The following is an 18729-nucleotide window of genomic DNA, read 5'->3' on the forward strand; positions in this document are numbered from 1 at the left end:
GTGATGCTTCCAGAGGCAGAAAGCAACCCCACTTCTTCAGAGCCACGTGGGTCCTCAGCCCTTAGGGGTCTCCCTTCTTCCTTCCTGTACCCCATGACCCGGGCCTCCTGCATCCTGATGGGTGATTTCGGTGTTAACCACCCCATGTGTCTCCCAGATGGCAGCTGCACTACTGTCCCTGGTCTGGGAGCTGCTGACCTACAGTACATCAGACTCCCAACTCCTCTAAAACTAAAGGGGAATAAAATAAATAAATAAAAAATTTTAAAAATAAATAAACCTAAAGGGGAAAACAAAACAAAATGAAAACACACAAAATAAAAATCAAGCTCTTGGGCCCAGTCCTCAATCTACACTGCACTTCCCTTGGCGAAATGCTACTGATGCCAGGCTCCAAGGAAGGGCCACGTCTTCCTGCTAGGTTGGGGCACTGCTCAGCCTGCTGCCTCCACCTCCCATCAGTTCTGCGGAGAGTGCTGCCGAGTCGGGATGAGTGGCTGGATCATGGCCCAATGGCCATTCCTGGACTGGGGACTCAGGAGATCTGGGTCACACACTAACTCTGTGTGATCTTGTACAAGTCACATGACCTCCCTGAGCCTCAGTTTCTCAAGATGGGGGTTACTGAGAGAGCACCACAGAGCAGGTGGGAAAGCACAAGGTGCGCTGATAAGGGCCAGCATGCAGCAGTTCACCCCATCTACCTACAGCCTCCCTGCTTCCTCCCTCACTGTCTTTGGTGAGTTTGCAAACCACGGAGCTGGGATCTTGGAGCTGGCCTGTCTCCCATGCTGCTGTCAGAAGAGTCAAAATACCTACAGAGCAACAGGACACTTTCACACAAAGGGAGCACTTTGAAGTCCCCGCCAAAAGCCCACTCCCCTGGCTAGAAAACCTCCCGTAGCTTGCTCATCCAAGGCGCGGAGAGCTCCCACTGGCTGAGCCCTCTTGAGCTGAGCAGGGTGGGGCAGGACTGGGCATGCAACTCTTGGCACCCTACCTGATAGAGCCACACCATGGCCTGGTATCCTCCCTCCCATGGCACGTGCCCCTCGGGCAGGGAATTGTCCAGTACTCACATCTGGACCGGACATGAGTCTACAATAGCTCCATGCTCAAACCTGTGTCCAAACTCAGATGTCAGGGCCTCCCTCAGCAGCAGAGCTCCTAGATTCTGGGGCCAAACATCCATGGGCAGTGGGGTCTCCCTCACTTCTTCCTAGGCTCACTCACACTCTTCACAGGGTCCTGAACAGGGGCCTCAGGCCCATCTTGCTCCTTAGGAGCCAGGGCACAGTGCCTCCTCCCATTCTTTCTGCTCTGTAACATTTTTATTACCCAAGTATAATAGGCATGAATGTTCAGTTGTACTCAGGAAAGAGTGGCAACCAATGTCCTAACTTTATTTTTCTAAATCTGAGAGAATAGCTAGAGGCTCATCAGCCCAGGCTGAAATCCTGTCCGGCCTCCATTGAACATCCCCACAGCATGCCACATCCCACCACATGTGAACTGGGCCCAGGCCTCCACCATTCCCCCATCGGGGCAGCCCCCATCTTCCTTCCAAGTCTGGGCACTTGCAGGGAATGCAACCCCCCAGGACAATCCAGCTCATTCTTTCAGTGGGGCCAACAGAGCACTGTTAATGGCCTCAGCTCTCAGGCAACCCCTGAAACACTAAAGATTGTTACTCCCAAGGAGCCTGGCTGTATGTTCTGTGCAGAAAAGGGAAGATCATCTCTTCATTTTATTGCTCGTGCATCTGCTCCCACAAACAATTACAAAGTAATTTTTGCACTAAATTATTCATACATTTCCCTGCCATATATGGAAATACCATTTGGTAGTTTCCTTTTTTTTTCTTATACGTCTTCCCAATCGATAAATATAGATCCGCTTCATCATTCTCAATGGTCACACTGTATTTAATTGCTGGGATGCACTTCTTTTTATAAAGCACAGTCCCCTATTGATGGTGGCTTCTAAGTGTTCAGTATTACAAGCAATGGCAGGGTACACACTGCTGTGCATACATCTTGGTGCATGGCTTTGTTTTCTTTGGATAAATTCCTAGAAGCTGAATGGCAAGGTCAAGCGGCAGGTCCACTTTTAAGACTCACTTATCTACAGTCCACTCCCAGAAAGGTTGTACAATATAGTAGCGTGAAGATGGAGGTTCCCCCACCCTCACCAACACCAAGTATAGGACCATCTCTCCAAAGTGTCCCTCCTGCCGTTCAGAACTCACTTGTACTACTCACCCTCCTGGCACTTAGGGGCCTTCCCTCTCATCTAGACAGAATTTATCTAGGTGACTATTTTTATCCACAAGTGTAATCTGGCCCCAGCTTGTCATTGCTTCCTTTAAAAAGCCTACAGCGCGACCCCTGGTTTCTGCCAACAGACATGGGAATCAAGGGGACACTCTGGAATAAGCGCCTTCTTGTCCCCCCCGCCCACCTCAGTCATGATAACCTGAGTCCAGGCTTCCCCTTCTTCACCCAAGCCCCTCCGGCAGCTTTGCATCTCGCTTCCTTAGGGAAGGATATTTGTCTTGGGCAAAGGTAGCAACTGTAAAGCCAGTCATCTGGGGCAGAGCACCAAGGTCAGTGCCCACGATTAGCGGATTTTCAGGTGGCACCCTCCCCACTTGGCCAGCCCTCACACTCAAAATCTCCAGGTGCGTGCTGGACTCACACCACCATCCTCAGCCACCTCCAGAGCAAGATGAGGTCAAGTTTGGCCACGTGGACCTGCCTCCTTTTTAAACAATTGTGGTAAAGTGTGTCATCTTGGTCTTTTCAGACTGCTGTAACAAAAACAGCATAGACTGGACAGCTTATCAACAACAGAAATTCATTTCTCACAGTTCTGGTGGCTGGGAAGTCTAAGATCAAGGTACTGTCAGATTTGATGTCTGGTAAAGGGCTGCTTCCTGGTTCACAGACTGTGCCTTCTTGTTATAACCTCACATGGTGGAAGGGATGAGGGAGCTCTCAAGGTCTCTTTTATGAGGGCATTAATCCCACGCATGTGGGTTCTGTCTTCATGACCTAACCACCTCCCAAAGGCCCTAGTTCCAAATACCATCATATTGGGAATAAAGTTCAAACATGAATGGGGGGAGGCACAGTGAAATGTATCATTTTAACCACTTAAGTACACAGTTCTGTGGCATTTAGTACATTCATATGGTGCAAATATCACCACCATCCATCTTCAGAACTTTTTCATTTTTTTTTCTTAAGTAGTTTATTGTCAAATTAGTTTCCATATAACACCCAGTGCTCATCCCAACAAGCACCCTCCTCCATGCCCATCACCCCCTTCCCCTCCCCCCACCCCCATCAGCCTTCACTTTGTTCTCAGCATTCAGGAGTCTCTCATGGTTTGCCTCCCTCCCTCTCCCCCACTATTTTTCCCTTCTCCTCTTCCATGGTCCTCCGTTAAGTTCCTCCTAATCCACCTATACGTGCAAACATATGGTATCTGTCCTTCTCTGCCTGACTTATATCACTCAGCATAACACCCTCAAGGTCCATCCACATTGCTACAAATGGCCAGAGTTCATTCTTTCTCATTGCCGTGTAGTATTCCATTGAATAGATAAACCACATCTTCTTGATCCACTCGTCAGTTGCTGGACACTTAGGCTCTTTCCATGTTTTGGCTATTGTTGAGAGTGCTGCTATGAACATTGGGGTACATGTGCCCCTATGCATCAGCACCCCTGAATCCCTTGGGTAAATTCCTAGCAGTGCTACTGCTGGGTACTAGGGGAGTTCTGTTAATTTTTTGAGGAACCTCCACACTGTCTTCCAGAGGGGCTGCACCAGTTTACACTCCCACCAACAGTGTAGGAGGGTGCCCGTTTCTCCACATCCTCGCCAGCATCTAGAGCCTCAGAACTTTTTCATTTTCTACAACTATAACTCGGTACTCACTGAACACTACCTTCCATTTTTCCCTCTACTCACTCTCCCCTACAGCTCCTGTCAACCTCACTTGACTCTCTGTCTTTATGAATTTGACTACTTAGGTACCTCATATATTGGAATCACATATTATCTATCCTTTTGTAACTGGTTTATTTCACTTAGCATAATATCTTCAAGGTTTATCTATGTCATAGTATTTGTCAGAATTTCCTTCCTTTTTAAGGCTGAATGATATTCCACTGTAGGTATACACCACATTTTGTTTATCCATTCATGTCTGATAGACACTTGGGTCATCTCTACCTTTTGACTATTGTGAATGAGGCTGTTGTGAACATATGTATACAAGTATTCAAGTTCTTGCTTTCATTTCTTTTGGGTATATATCCTGAAGTGCAATTACTGGATCATATGGCAATCTCATGTTTAATTTTTGGGGGCATCACCATGAAATTTTCCATAGGTGCTATACCATGTTACATTCCCACCAGAAGTGCATGGGGGTTCCAATTTTTCCACATCCTCAACAATGCTGATTTTGGTTTTTTGTTAACAGCCATCCTAATGGGTATAAAGTGTGGTCTTTATACCTACCTAACGGGTATCTCAGTGTGGTCGATTTGCACAGCGCAGGTAGGGCTGATCCTGCTATTTTTATAAATGAAGACTCAGAGATAAAGTGACTTCCTTCAAGGTGACAAGAAGGGTTAGCCTCAGGGACAAAAGGAAACCAAGATCAAGGTACTTCCTACTGGGGGAAGGGCAGAACTATGGGGAAACCAGAGGTGGATTCTGAGAGCAAGTCCTAAAACAGAAGAGCAAACCGAGGACTCAGAGAGGGGAGTCCACCTGCCCAGAATTACACAGTGAGAAGGCAGAAAGAGCCGGAAGTAATGATAATTGTTTATATGGCTTTTCCCTGGTCAGCTTCCCAGACCTCCTGCCTGGTGAGCTGGCACACATCTTGCTCAAGGGCAGACGTCCTTATGGTGCCATGTCCCTGTGGTTTCTGGCCTACTGACCTTGTCACTACCCATAACAACCATGCCCCGAAGACTCTGCCTCACAGCCCGGGTACAGGTCCCCGAGCCCAGATGCAGGCAACAGCCACATTCCCTGCCCGGGGTCTCTGCCAGAGAAGGAAATGAGGCTTGTCTGGCATGACCGGCTCAGCCAGACGAACCTCATTTCCTTTCTGACAGGGTTAATAAGTTCCAGTTCTAAGAAATCGGCCCCTAGGAATGTCCAAACTCTCACCTCCTGGAATAAACAAGAGGAGGGGAGACTGGAAGTGTGGTGGACACTTGGTGACACTTAGAACTTGGACATCTTCTCATTTCCTTGACTGCTCCCTACACACAGCTTCCCTCTGTCACCAGTGGCAAACACTCCTGCTTTCGGGAGGTTCCGCTCACATACCTCCACAAGTGCCCAGCGACCTGGGCACCACCGCCTGCCTCCAAAGGATATTTGTAAGTCAGTGATTTGGCATTCAGGTCACATTCTCCCACGTCACATTCTCCCATGTGTAGGAGGGTCAGGTGCCCACCCAATCCACACTGCATGCCTCCTGGGCTCTGCCTGGCTCAGACTTGGTCTGGGTCCATGTGAAGTGGGAGACTGGAGACAGAGCACATCTCAAGGAAACCGCCAACCACAGAAGCCTGTCTGCAGCCCCCTTCCTCCTGCCTTCATCCCTTCCTGACCCCTCGGAGCCCACGATGGAGGTTCAAACCTTCTTCCTCAGTGCTGCCATTCCAAACACTTTTGCTCAGGTGAGGCAGGGAAGGGAAGGGAAAACACCACTGGTACCTCCAGATTTGGAGTGGTCACGTCACAGCACTAGAAGAAGCAACAGTAGGATTTGAACCCCGGCACTCTGGTCTCTCATAGGCTCATGTCAGATATGTTAGCAAGTCAGTACGTATGTATGTGTGTGGATATGTGCATCTTGGGGACAGACAGGTGCTCTACTTACCAGACTTCACAGCTTGCAAAGGCAGCACTTTGTTGAAAGGACCAGAGCCTCCTGTTTGAAGGTCAGATCTGAGCCCAAGGCCACCTCTGTTCAGGTCTGAGGCCCCTAGGGATTCTTCCAGCAGTCACAAGGATGGGCGGGGACAGCCAGATGCTGTCATACAGTGCTGCCCTTACTGCTCCTGTTTCCCAATTGGTCCCACATTCACAGCTCCATCAGCCTGGACAGCAAAGGTGCCTCTCATTCACACTGGTCTCCTCTGACACATTTCTTTCAGGTGCCAAGTCAATCCAACCAGCGCATTAAGAGGTTGCTGGTGCCTGATCCTGGGGGCACTGAGGAGGTGGCACACAGGGTACTTACTGTCTCAAGTTGTCGAGTCACAACTAAAACCCTGTAGAACGTCTGTTCAAATTTCCTGGAGCTGACAAGAAATCTTACTCTGTACAGTACTATTGAAGTTACACTGTGAACACCTTGTGTAAACGGCTCTGAGAAGGATCTAGGAACTCTCGCGGCAATTGCGGAATACAGCAGAACGTGGCCAGAGAACTGCTAGGGGAAATCCTGTTTTGAAGTGGTACTAGCTACTATGCAGTAAGTAGCTGTGAGGTGCCAGTCATTATTTTAGACCCATCATCTCTTTTAAGCCTTGAAAAGTCTCTATGTGCTATCATTTCCATTTTACAGATAAGAAAATGAGGCTCAGCCTGGGAAACCGATTCCAGTGAGGCGTGTGGAGCATAGTCAGGTGAGGTACCACCGCCTCCCCCCACCCCCAGCCACGACCTACCCCCTCCTTGTGGCAGGCCTCTGCTCCTCTGATCCTGCCAGCAGGCAGTCCCAATCATTTCCCTCCAGCCCCGGAGAGCCCAGACCCCTCAAATCAGAAAAGAAACCACCTGAGGTTACAAAGATAAGGTCATTTATTCACGTTATATTACTGGATTTTAAAGACAAAAATACAGTTCTGTTTTGAACACCAAGGTCAGACATTCAACCCCNCATCAAAATAGACAGCATGACAGGTCTGTGGGACAGGAGAGCTGCCACCCTGGCTGAGTGGGGAACCCCACGCCCAGCACTGAGCGCCAGCACCAGCATTTCCTCTACCCTCTCGTGCCACCTCTGCCCTCTAACCTTTCCCAAAGGCCACTTTACGGGATCATCAGCAACAGGGTGGACAGAAACAGAGAAAGACACGGCACATAACAACTTCATGGTGACACCTTCCAGGTGAAGGAAATGCTCTCTGAACCCTCAGCCCTCACCGACTCAGGGAGGAAGGAGGACCTGAAGCATCTTATGAACCAGGCAAACGTCCGGGCCTAACCTTGGGCCCAAGTGGGCTCCATGAGAGCACCAGAAGGTCAGCAAGTGGGGAACAGGTGAAGCACAATCCCCCTTGGTTCTGAGAATGAACCACATACTTGACTATTCCAGTGGAACACGAAGGAAAGTGTAACAGGAAAACAGGAGGGGGGAAAAAAGTCAGAATTTTTTTTCAAGAGTAAGGTAAATAATAAAGAAGTTACCACCCAGGATATCTGTCTCTTTTCTTTTAAGGCACTTTGGAAAAGTCAGGATCTGGGGACAGAGAGAGGGGGAGGCCTTCTTTCTTTGTATTTCCCCAAACTCCCTCTCAGGGTGGTTATTCTTGGTTCCACTGACACCGCTGTCAAGGAATGGGGGGCTGAGAGAAAGAATACTCCTCGCATAGCCCATATGCCTCTGCAGTGGAAAATAATTTCAACCCAATACAAAGGCTTCTGGAAAAAGAACCATGGTAGCATCCAAGATGCTCAAAGCAATAAAGGCACAGGTAAGACCAGGGCACCAGCTCCACATGGCGAGCTGGTTCCCAGGAGGCTGGCATGGGGCTCTGGGCTGCCACCAGCTAAAGGGCCAACTCTGGGTTCAGACAGCTGACTCTTTTGCCCATAGCCCAGGCTGGACCCGACAAGGGTGGCCAGTAGTAGCGACTGCCTTGTGCATCTCACCCCAGGCAGACCTTGACCTCTCCCAGCAGAGGGGGTTCTGGGGAAGACACCCCTGTGGATCAGCCTCCCTGAGTGGGAGCACCTGCTAAAAACCTGAGGGGGACTGGGAGGCTTTAGGCACCAGAGTGGTTGTGGGGGAGTATGGGAGGGTTCAGTTGAACTTTCTAGATCTCTAATTAAAAGGCACATTCATGCTGGAGAATGAATAGTCTGTTTGACCCTGAGTGCCACAGGCAAGTTTTAGGGAACAGGCAAGAGGCAAAGGAACAAAAATGGGGAGGAAGGAAGGTGAAAGGCAGCAGAAAGGAGGAAGGGGGAGGAAGGAGAATGGGTCCAGCAAGGTAGGCCAGGCAGTGTGCCAGCACAGAGAAGGAGGTGGCCCCTGGACTCCATGGTGTCCAGAGTAGTGATTTTCTCTCCCTCCCCAGACTAAGGGCTGGTAAGCAACCTGACTGCTATCACTTACAACTCCACGGCCTACGGCCCTAAAGGGAAGTTCCAAGGGTCAGTGGGAAGAGGGGTTGTGAGGCTCCCTCCCACCTGGGGAGGGTAAGGAAGTGGGGCACTCCGCCTGGCAGACCTAGGCCTTTGGCTTCCCCAGAGGTCTAGCAGGATAACTCTGACCAGGGAGGTCTTGCCCTCAAAGGGCCCAAAGGTCATTTTGCTTTTTACAAAACCTGACCTGCCTGCCAATTCAGAGGTCCATTCATGGCCAGTACAGCCTATGCTATTTTTTCCACTAAAAACTGCTCAATCCCCTCCCTACATTTAAAACACCACAATAAAAATACATAGGAAATTCAAGTTTATATAGCATGCTCAGAAAAATAAATTGCCATGATTTAACACTAAACAGCTATGCAAATCTGGGTCAACACAAAATCAAACTAGATCATAATAGAACCCGATTTGTTCTTTCTTTAAAATACTACAAACTTTTTTTTTTTAAAAAAGTCTTTACATTCAGAAATCAGACAATCTGGAGAAAGGCCACTGAATTTGAGGACACTCAAGGCTTTTGCTGATGGCTAACGTTGCCTTCGAATTCATACGTTAGCAGGGCAAAAGGTCAAAGGCTCAAGTTTTAAAATTCTTTTGCTAAGAAAAGACATACGCACACAAGTGATTGTGGTAGTTGCATACTGCTCAAAGGTGGGAAAGGAGTAAAATGAGAATGGTTGAGATTGTTTTTCTGTTAGAATATGCAAACAAAAAACATCACACCAATCCGATTTCAGCAGCACTCTCCGATTTTTCATAAAGTAATAAGAATATCACAATTTAAAGCAAAATTCTTCCATATTTCACAACAGATTAGCAATTTATCACTGGGAATGAGTCCCACAGTCACCAAATTTGGGGCTGTGTACTGATTCTTTGGGGTGACACTGTGAACATGCCGAGAATCCCCCAAAGGCTGACAGTTTCTACATTTACACACACCTTGTAGAGCTAAGAAGTCACATGCCGAACCAAGTTGGGGGCAAAATATCCCACTCGTCCTGGTCATCTGGAAAGGCATCTGAATGATGACTGGAGGGGGCCTATCACTCTGATTGTTAAGAATGAAAGGGACCGGCCCAGAAGATTGGCAGAGACGCACAGCTGAGGTCCTGGCCATTTTCAGGTCTCTTATTAGTGTACCAAAATGCTAGCTCGGTGTCCCGATGTCCACTGTGATTTTGGTATACAACGGGTTTTTCTCTATGTCCAACACCTCATAACGGAGTGTGTTCAAACCGTCAGAGAGCATTGTCTCCTTTGTATGTGCAATTCGGTCAAACCTACAAGGAAGAAACAGGCAAAGGGTTGCTGTCGAAACAAAAATCTTAAGGGAAAAAAACCATTAAACACTTGTCCTTCATTGCCTCCCACCCCCCACCCTGCCACCTAGTCTCCTCTACCCCATTCATGTACAGATCCCTCCTTTTCCCTCGAGGCTTGCAGCCCTCTTCAGAGCCTCATTCCCATAGCCTACCCCACGTGAAAGGGGAAAGAAGGAATGTAAATGAACACAGAACACACCTCTGAGGATTGGGTTCATTTTTCTTGTCTCTTGAGTGGCGGATCATCCGGCACTTGCCAACCACAGCATTTGGGCGAGATACAGACATGCCTCTAAAAACTAATCTGCAAGGAGTGAAGGGACAAGTCATCACTGAAGAGCACCTTAAGGCTTGGGTCCGACAGCCCCAGACTGTTGCCCCATCGGCCATCTTGTTCACTGTTCTCACTCAGTTGGTACCTCAGCTCACTGTGACACTAGTTTAAACTCACACTAATTCCCCGTGTCCTTTGACCACTGATTCTGTGGTTTGTGTTGGGGAGTGTTCTGTGCCGGGCACAGGGAGCATCTGCCCTCACAGAACTTACAATGCGGACTTGGAACATAGGGCCATCAGTGCCAGGATAGAGGTGAGGAGGGGAGGTAGTGGTGTGGAGCACAGGAGAAGCTACTCACTCTACCTGAGCAAGACTAGGCAGAGCCAGCTGAGAAGACAAATGGGTGCCTGCAGAGCATTTAGGGCAGTCAGGACAACATAGGCAAAGGCAGGGAGGCAGAGCACATGCAGGGCCCTTGGGGAGCAACAGAAGGTTCTGGGGACTGCTGGAAAGAGTCTGGGATAAGAAGTGGCCAGAGATGAGGCTGGAAAGAAGGGTGAAGGCTAAATCATGGAGGCCTTCTCAGAGCTTTTCACATCCCAGTTTTTAGATCAGTGCCAGTGTCTGAAAGGGGTAGAATATACAGTTTCCCAAAGGTTTTTGGCCAAAGGGAAGTCTCTCTGATAAACAATGTTAAGAATGAAAAGCAGAGAACAAGACTAGAGGCAGCCAGAACAGGGTGGAAGATTCTGTGTAGGTCTGGAGGAAAGGAATGAGGACAAGTTGGTTAAGCAGGAGTACAAGTTGGTTAAGAAGCAGAGTGAGCTGGTCCTGGATAACTTAACGCTTTCTGGCCTCGTCTTCCCCAGCGCAGATTCAGTGCCTGGCATACAGCGAGTTAGGTCCTTTATCTTTCAAGAAAGCTGCTCCACCAGCCACCCATCCTTCTAGTCCCCCCCACCCTTGGGTGTCCATCCTCAGTGCTCCCTTCCCACTCATCTTCTTAACTGCTCGGGTCTGTGGTGTCACATCAGCCCCTAACACCATCCTGTGGGCCTGAGGTTTGCCAAGGTGGTGCTGTGTCAGGGAGTTTGTTTCTGTCTGGACCCCTTGTCTGAGGCTTCAGTGTCCTACCCCTCAGGCCTATGTGACACAGTGCTGTCTGCTGAAGATGCCTGATAATCAATCTGCATTCTCTAAAACTCGGATTTTCTTCCAGGTCGATAGTAAAGACCTGGGTCTGTGGCAGGTTCTCACACAAAGCTAAAACTGACTGACGTGGGTCCTGCCCTGACAGACACCTTCTGTTAATTGATCATATTAACGTGCTCCAATTCGGGAAGGTGCTAGGGTATATTCTGATATCAAGCTCAGTCACAAGCTCAGACCAGCTCTCAGAGGGAGAAGATACTTCTTATCTGGAGACAGCAGGGTTGAAGTCTCCACTGTCAGGGACAATAGGGCAGATGTGGTTTCAAATGCCACCAGGGTTTCTTTTGTTTTCTTTTCTCTCTCTTTTTACCATCTGCAAGGACAATGATAAAGGGGCCCTGGGCTGTGGATGGGGCAGGCGGGGCTGCCAGTGGTTGTTGGGGCTGGGTGGGTCCACAGAAGTTTATATTATACTATGCAGTCCTCTTTTATGTTTGTTAAAAATATTCCATGATAAACAGCACAGAGATTTTGTAAAGGAACTTAGGATCCTGCCCAAAGAAACTTGTTTCATAATCAAACGGGACCACAATGAGATGCTGAATTTTTGCAAAGGGCATGTTTACTTCTTCAGGACAAAATGGAGTGTGGGATAAATCAAAGTAAACCCAACCCTTTACTTGGTTCTCATTTTGTGCGTTCCAAGGCTAATGCAAAAATCACAGAAGCTAAACTTCCTAAAGACATTTTCAGCACCTATAGCACCTACAGCAGGGCACACCTAAGAATTTGGGCCGAGCGGGGACTCCATGCCTCCCAAGGGTCAATCTTGCAGAATAATCAGGCACTGATTGAAAAACTGGAAGTGAAGGGAGACAGGGAAGAAAGAGATCTAAGTCAGGAAGATTACCTGTTAAAAATGTCATCATCTTCACCTCCCCAGCCCCAATAATTATTCGGAAATCCATTGATGGTGAGAAACTGCTGTTTACTTAGAGCAGAGACACCTCCAAAGTACTGAACATAAGGTAGGCTAGGGGGAAACACAAACACACACACACACAAGAAAACCAGTGGTTAGTAAGTTTTGACTTTCAAAATAAAATATGCTCAAAGCACAAACACTTCTAAAGTTATTTTTATTCTCTGGAACTTTTTAATTGGGAATTTATAACTTTCTTGGTTCTGTTTTCATATCAGGTTCAGATTGTTGTAGAGAAGACACAGAAATAAAAAAGTAGAATCTTGCTCTAAGAACATTGTGTTGCTTCTGTGGTTACCTGGAAAATTAGTCACTGACAAGAGCCTAAGCCCACTTCTTGTGCCCTATTCAGGAATCTGCTTCCCCTGTGTCCTGATCCTGCATGAAATGCTTATCCAGGAGGTCCTGGAAACAAGAGACTATAGTAAAGCTTCCCGGTGCCCACCCTGTCATGCCCTCCCTTCCCACCCTCAGCCCATCTACCAGTCTAACTTTCATTCTTCCACAGGTATACTGGCTTGAACATTCACCCCAACAGTCAAAACAGCATTTCTGAAAATTTGCTAAAATAAAATTTTCTAGGAAATTTCTACCACATCCCAACTTGGCAAAATGCATAATGGTGAATCTATTTTTGACACATTTTCAAGCAGCAGGGCATCTGGGCTTTCATCTTTCCACACCTTTTTGTATTTTACTGTTTTTTTTTTTTTTAAAATGCTTATTTATTTATTTTGAGGGAGCGTGTGTGTTTGTGTTAGTATGAGCAGGGGAAACACACTGAGAGAGCGGGAGAGTGAGGATCCCAAGCAGGCTCCGAGCTGCCAACGCAGAGCCCGCAGAGCCCAACACGGGGCTTGATCTCAGGAACCGTGAGATCACAACCTGCGCCGAAATCAAGAGTCAGAAGCTTAACTGACTGAGCCACCCAGGCACCCCTATATTTTACTATTTCAATGGTTATGTCATGGACTCCTGAAGGATGCAGACGGAGCACCAATGAGAAAAGTTAACACTCAGGTCATGCCCAGAAGCCAGGCAAAGGCTTTCCTAAGGGTCCTTTAAAGGCTGTGGCTTGGGATGACCTTGTATGTGGCACTAAACCACACTTGGGCTCTTACTAGAATCCAAAGAGACTAAAATCCATCACACAAATTAAGGAAAACTAACTCATACTTCAAGGGGGAAGTCAGCCAAACCATATAGAGCACATGAAAAAAAGGTGCAATGATTATTTTCAAATACATTCAAGACATCAGACTATATGTATTTGAAGATCTGGGAGGGCCTGCTTTAATGAGTCAAAGGTAATCTATTTATAATTAGGTGTCATCAGTTAGGTGCCCAGTTACCCACCTTTGGGCACACATCACACAACAGTCTGCAACTGATTACAAGTGAGGGTTTGAACCAGGTGGCCAGGCCAATAAGGTTTGTCATGATCAGTGTTTTTACAAAAAGGGACTCTTCGTGACCTCACGGGGAAGTGAGTGCGGAGTTGATGAGATTCAGTTTGCTGTCTGTGCTGCTTTCTCTGACCAACCACCCCATTCCCCAAGCCTGACCAGTTCTGGGTAAAACAAGCACGGTGCTGTGCCAAAGAATGAGGTCCTTACCACCATGCTTCAGGGGGAAGAATTAAGAGGCAACAGGGTTTGAACTTAATGTCTCTTAAAGAGAAGATACACAAACAGGGAAGAGGGGAGGTAAGATGGGAGGGTACAAGGTGATGTCTACAGTCGAATTCTCCTCACAGTATTCTTAGTTTCATCTCACAGCTCTCACTGCCCCCAGCAAGGGAAGACAGAAAGAAATTATGGGAATGAAAGGAGTCTGAAAGAAAGAATTCGTATCTAAACCAGGGGACTGCCGATTGGCACAGGCGTGCCACACCAGGCGGGGCGCCCAAGCCAGGAATGCCTAGCCCACGGGGTCTGCAGCACAGCTTCCTGGAACTTCAAGCTAACTTGGAGCAAGGAAGGAAAGGTCTGTTTACTCAACTGATAGGTGATTTAAAACAATTCTATGTTAATATAAACAGGGGTAATTATGGAACAAAATGCAGATTTATTTTTTTTAAGATTTTAAAAAAAAGGAGGGGCACTTGAGTGGCTCATTTGGTTAAGCATCCAACTTTGGCTCAGGTCATGATCTCACGGTTCGTGAGTTCAAGCCCCGCATTGGGCTCTGTACTGACAGCTCAGAGCCTGGAGCCTGATTCAGATTCTGTGTCTCCCTCCCTCTCTGCCGCTCCCCTGCTCATGCTCTGTCTCTCTCTGTCTCAAAAATAAATAAAACATTTAAACAAATTTTTAAAAAGAAAAGGACTCCAAGGCTATTTTCCAACCATGACCTTATGGTTTGGATTATACCATTGCTCATGGAATCAACTGGCCTCCTCACTAGGGGCATTTTGGTGGAAAAGTTTGGGTCCTCATGATTAAACAGAAGCCTGTGCTCTGCAGGGAAACAGTATCATGTTCCTTCTTAAAATACCAAGGTATAGCTGCCAAGGTACCCAAACTCAAGAATCTACTAGGGAAAAATGAGTCCAATTTGCTTCCCAAACTGTGTGGGGAAAGGATAGAAGAAAGCAAGGAAATACGGCATCCGTTTGGAGCCTAAAGGTGAGAGCTACCCCAAACATAAAAACTCTTCTTGCCTGGATATGCAGAGGTAGTGGTGTTTCTGAACTTTACTTTTTTCCTCAAATAATTACAGGCTTTGGGCTTAAAAAGCACCCAGTCCTCTGAGGAAGAATTCTTCCTCCAAAACCTAAACAGATACTCCTGGGCCAGAGAAATTGCATTTCTTAGTCACCATGTAAGAGTGAAACATGTTTTCTGCAGTGGTGAACATCTCTTACCTAAATCCAAACTTATCCATTGCTACAGAAATGTGCCGTGGCTGTGAAAAACACCTATAGGCGTTATGATCATTCATTGGAATGAGGTCCACGTCACTAAACACAAAGCAGTTGTAGTCATAGTCCTTCAAGGCCTCTTGAAAGCCAATGTTGAGGAGCTTGGCACGATTGAACATGGTTTCTCCAGCCTGGGGTAGAAACAAAAGAAGTGATATCAGATGCCATAAGGCCAATGAGCAGGACACTCCCAGGGACTGGTGACTTTGTGGACTACATGTGATCATTAGTTCACTTATTTTTCTGCTCTCACTTTACAAATCAGTACAGAATGGCATGCCCTGAGTCTGCAATCCCACTTCTAGGAATTATCACGTGGGACTTGCAAATATGTGAATATGAACAACTTGCTCATCATAGGATTTTCTTCACAGCAAAAGATTGCAAGCAGTGACATAAGCATTGCTAGGGAATTAGTTAAATAAGTCATGTAACATCCATATAATGGAATAGAGATGTTCAAAAAAAATAAGGCAGCTCTAAAAGGAAATGATCTCCAAGATAGTATTGTTAGGTGAAAAGGCATTTAGACCTATGTGTCATATATTTACATACTGTATTACAGACTAATTCCCATGAAGACACCCAGGAAACTGGTACCTATGGGATTTTTTTCCCCTCTCCCATCTTTGTATGGTTGACTATGGTTTGTTCACCACATTGTGTGCCTTCCAGGTGTCTGTCATTAAACTAGGTACCAGAGAAATATGGTGAACCCAAGTCAATCTCTGCCCTCATGGTGCTCACAACGTAGGGTGGGAAGCAGTGTGATACACACTATGATAGAAATAGGGTGTATGAGAGAGAAGAAGACACATACTTCAGGATGCTAACCACTGGGTCCTGAAGCACCAAGTCTGTTGATACAAAGGTACTTCATATTTTATTTACTATCGTGTTTATTTTCAGTCTCCCCCACTAGAATAGAAGCTCAATAAAAACTGGAATTTTTAACTTTTATTTACCCAGTGCCTAGAACACTTACTGGCATACAATAAGAGCTCAATAAATAATGCTGGATGGATGGATGGATGAGTAGACCAAAAGATGGGTTTCAACAAAACATGGCAGATGGCAATTCTTCTGGGAAGCTTCAACCACAGGGTCACCACCATGGGGCTCTGTCCTTACCAACTCGCACAACCCCAGGGTAGTAAGAACAGTGAGAGCATCAACACTGCCACTCTTACACTTAGCAGTCCACAAGCCCTTCCATATGGGTATTCTCTTCCTGGGCAGATTCCTCCCACCCATGCTACGAAGGAACTAAGGCACACAAGTGACACAGCTGGTGCTGGACACAACACTGTGGAGTCCTCATTTAGTGCTCCTTCTCAATATCTCTTGGGATCATCAAGATCGGGGCCCTCTACTTTGGGGGAGAATATATATCACAAGGGCCTACAGTGGCTACACAATCTAAAGGTGGGATACCCAACATCTACTCTCCAGGCCCCCAAGAGAAGGTTTGGAAACTGGTGCCTGGGTGAGTACAGAGCATATGGACGGTGCCACAGCCGCCCAACCTCAGGAGAGTGACTCACAGATACAAACCACTTAAGAAACACAAGTACCAGGAAGTCAGAAAGAGCAGACAAGAGAAGAGTGAATGAATTAAGGAAACATTTTACACAAGAGCTCCTTTCTTCAGCCCATGACAAAGCTTTCTAATCATGCATGGTGAAAGGAGAAGGCCAAGCCCAACAGCACACACTGTGTTCTTTGCTTTTCCCCATCAGTTAAGAGTCACTCAAAATCCTGCCTTCAGCTAATTCTCTGTAAATCTTGAGGCAAAAAGAAGTTCAAAGTTTAGAAACCAGACATGAAAACTATAAAGCTGTTATAATTACTATTATAATTACAGCACATTGCTAAAATTAATTGGGAGATATGACATGCAAGGCATAGGATAAGTGTCTGACATTCATGTAAACATCTCAAAAATCTTGTAACAACCTTCATCCCAACCCAGATTTACTTCATTCTTGCCAAACCCTTCTATCTTCTGGCAATGGGGGGAGAGGCCTGCACCTGGTACTTTCCTCTTTGCTCCTCTAGCCCCATAAAGACCCTATGAGATAGCTTTCTCTAAATATCTTCAAACACAATTCAACCGCATTGAACACTTTTCCAACAAAGCCTTTTCACATCTGTGTAGCAGACTCCCAAGGATAGCTGCCCAATGCTCCCTTCTCTTGGTTCATTCTCTAATGACAAAGGCAGGGAGCTCATGATGATGGACATGCCCAAACCACAGGGCCTGGCCTGCTAACCATGACTATTTGAGTTAAGCAGATGTTTGAACTGAGACTATACTATGCATTTTTCCTCTCCTGGGAACTGCAAATTTGGAACCATGAATGGACACCTCTGGCACCATGCCCTAAGAGCAATGGCAGCATAGAGGAGAAACCCAAGGGAGCAGATCTATCCCTTTCCCCACGTGTGGCATAACAAGCTCCTTCAACTCAATACGGCACTTCACTGTCTGGTCCACACTTAGAATTAGTCAGGCAGTTTCCTAAAACAGCTTGAACTGTATATCACTCCTCTCATCCTGGCCTCACCTCTGTGACTCTGGAAGAGGGAAAAGGCAAGAATTCATTCTTGCCGGTGTAATTCCCTACCAGAGTCCTCAGGAACATCAGACCAGCTGAAAGGTAGACAAGGAAAGTATGTCTTCCCTTTCCTTCCCCTGGGATTATAGAAAAGTTAACCCTAGGCTTCTTTGGGTGAAATGGTGTAACACCTTGGGTAACTTTCCTGATGAGAAAGACAGACTCTGGCAAGCCTGCCAATCCCCACCACTAACAGAAGGGGTTCGTTCCTCTCCGGGGGATGGGAAGACACCCAACCCTCATTCCTGCCCCTTCTCATTGGGCAGATGCATCCCGTGTTTCTGCTACTTCATTCACTCTGGTAAATATTTATCAAGCACCACTACTGTCCAGCCTGGCCAAAAACACAGTTGTGACAGACACGTGAATTTTTATCCAGGAATGCCAGATTCTCTGCTCACTGGCAATGTAACTGGGCAAATCGCACCTCTCAGGCTCCATTTCCTCATTTGGCTATTTGGATGACAACAGGTAAGTTTTATTAAATTTGACAATGCATGAAAAGGCCTTTGTACACTGCCTGGCAACAAATGTTGGCTACTATCATTATTATAGGAGAAGGTCTTCCTGTCCATCTTGAACAGTCAGATCTTTCAAATTGTCTCCCAGAAATCCAATATGGAGACTTCTCCTTCTCTAGTGTTTGTGTGTGTCCTTCCCATAAATCCTGCTTCTCTGATGAGGGGATTTCTAAAAAGGATTAGGGTTCAAGTGAGTGGCTCATACGATTGGAATCTTTATAGCAGCAGAAGAAAGAGAGACCTTTAGAGATGTATGATGTGTTTGGGAAGTCACACACGAAGAGGAACTGGTGCACTGAGAGCAGCGTTCCCTCTGAAAGGCTGAGCTTTAGGGGTGCCTGGGTGGCTCAGTCAGATGAGTGGCCAACTTTGGCTCAGGTCATGATCTCATAGTTTGTGGGTTCTAGCATGGAGCCTGCTTGGGATTCTCTCTCTCCCTCTCTCTCTCTGCACCTCCCCCGTGCATACGTCTATTCTCCCTCTCTCAAGATAAATATTTAAAAAAAAAAAAAAA

General features: G+C 46.8%; 1 protein-coding gene across 1 annotated transcript in view; it reads right to left on the reverse strand.

Annotated features, from left to right (window-relative positions):
* Nucleotides 1–6824: 6824 nt before the first annotated feature.
* Nucleotides 6825–18729, reverse strand: part of B4GALT1 (beta-1,4-galactosyltransferase 1) — a 51636-nt gene continuing 39731 nt past the window's right edge. Inside the window, exons 3-6 of the mRNA XM_077761866.1 lie at nt 15020–15207; nt 12082–12204; nt 9942–10046; nt 6825–9700 (exon numbers count right to left, since the gene is read on the reverse strand). Coding sequence (XP_077617992.1) covers nt 9568–9700; nt 9942–10046; nt 12082–12204; nt 15020–15207 — 549 coding nt within the window. The 3' untranslated portion in view covers nt 6825–9567. The remainder of the gene's footprint in view (nt 9701–9941; nt 10047–12081; nt 12205–15019; nt 15208–18729) is intronic.

The sequence above is a fragment of the Crocuta crocuta genome, unplaced genomic scaffold (genome assembly GCF_008692635.1).
Source record: "Crocuta crocuta isolate KB4526 unplaced genomic scaffold, BGI_CrCroc_1.0 scaffold204, whole genome shotgun sequence".
Classification (NCBI taxonomy): Eukaryota; Metazoa; Chordata; class Mammalia; order Carnivora; family Hyaenidae; genus Crocuta; species Crocuta crocuta.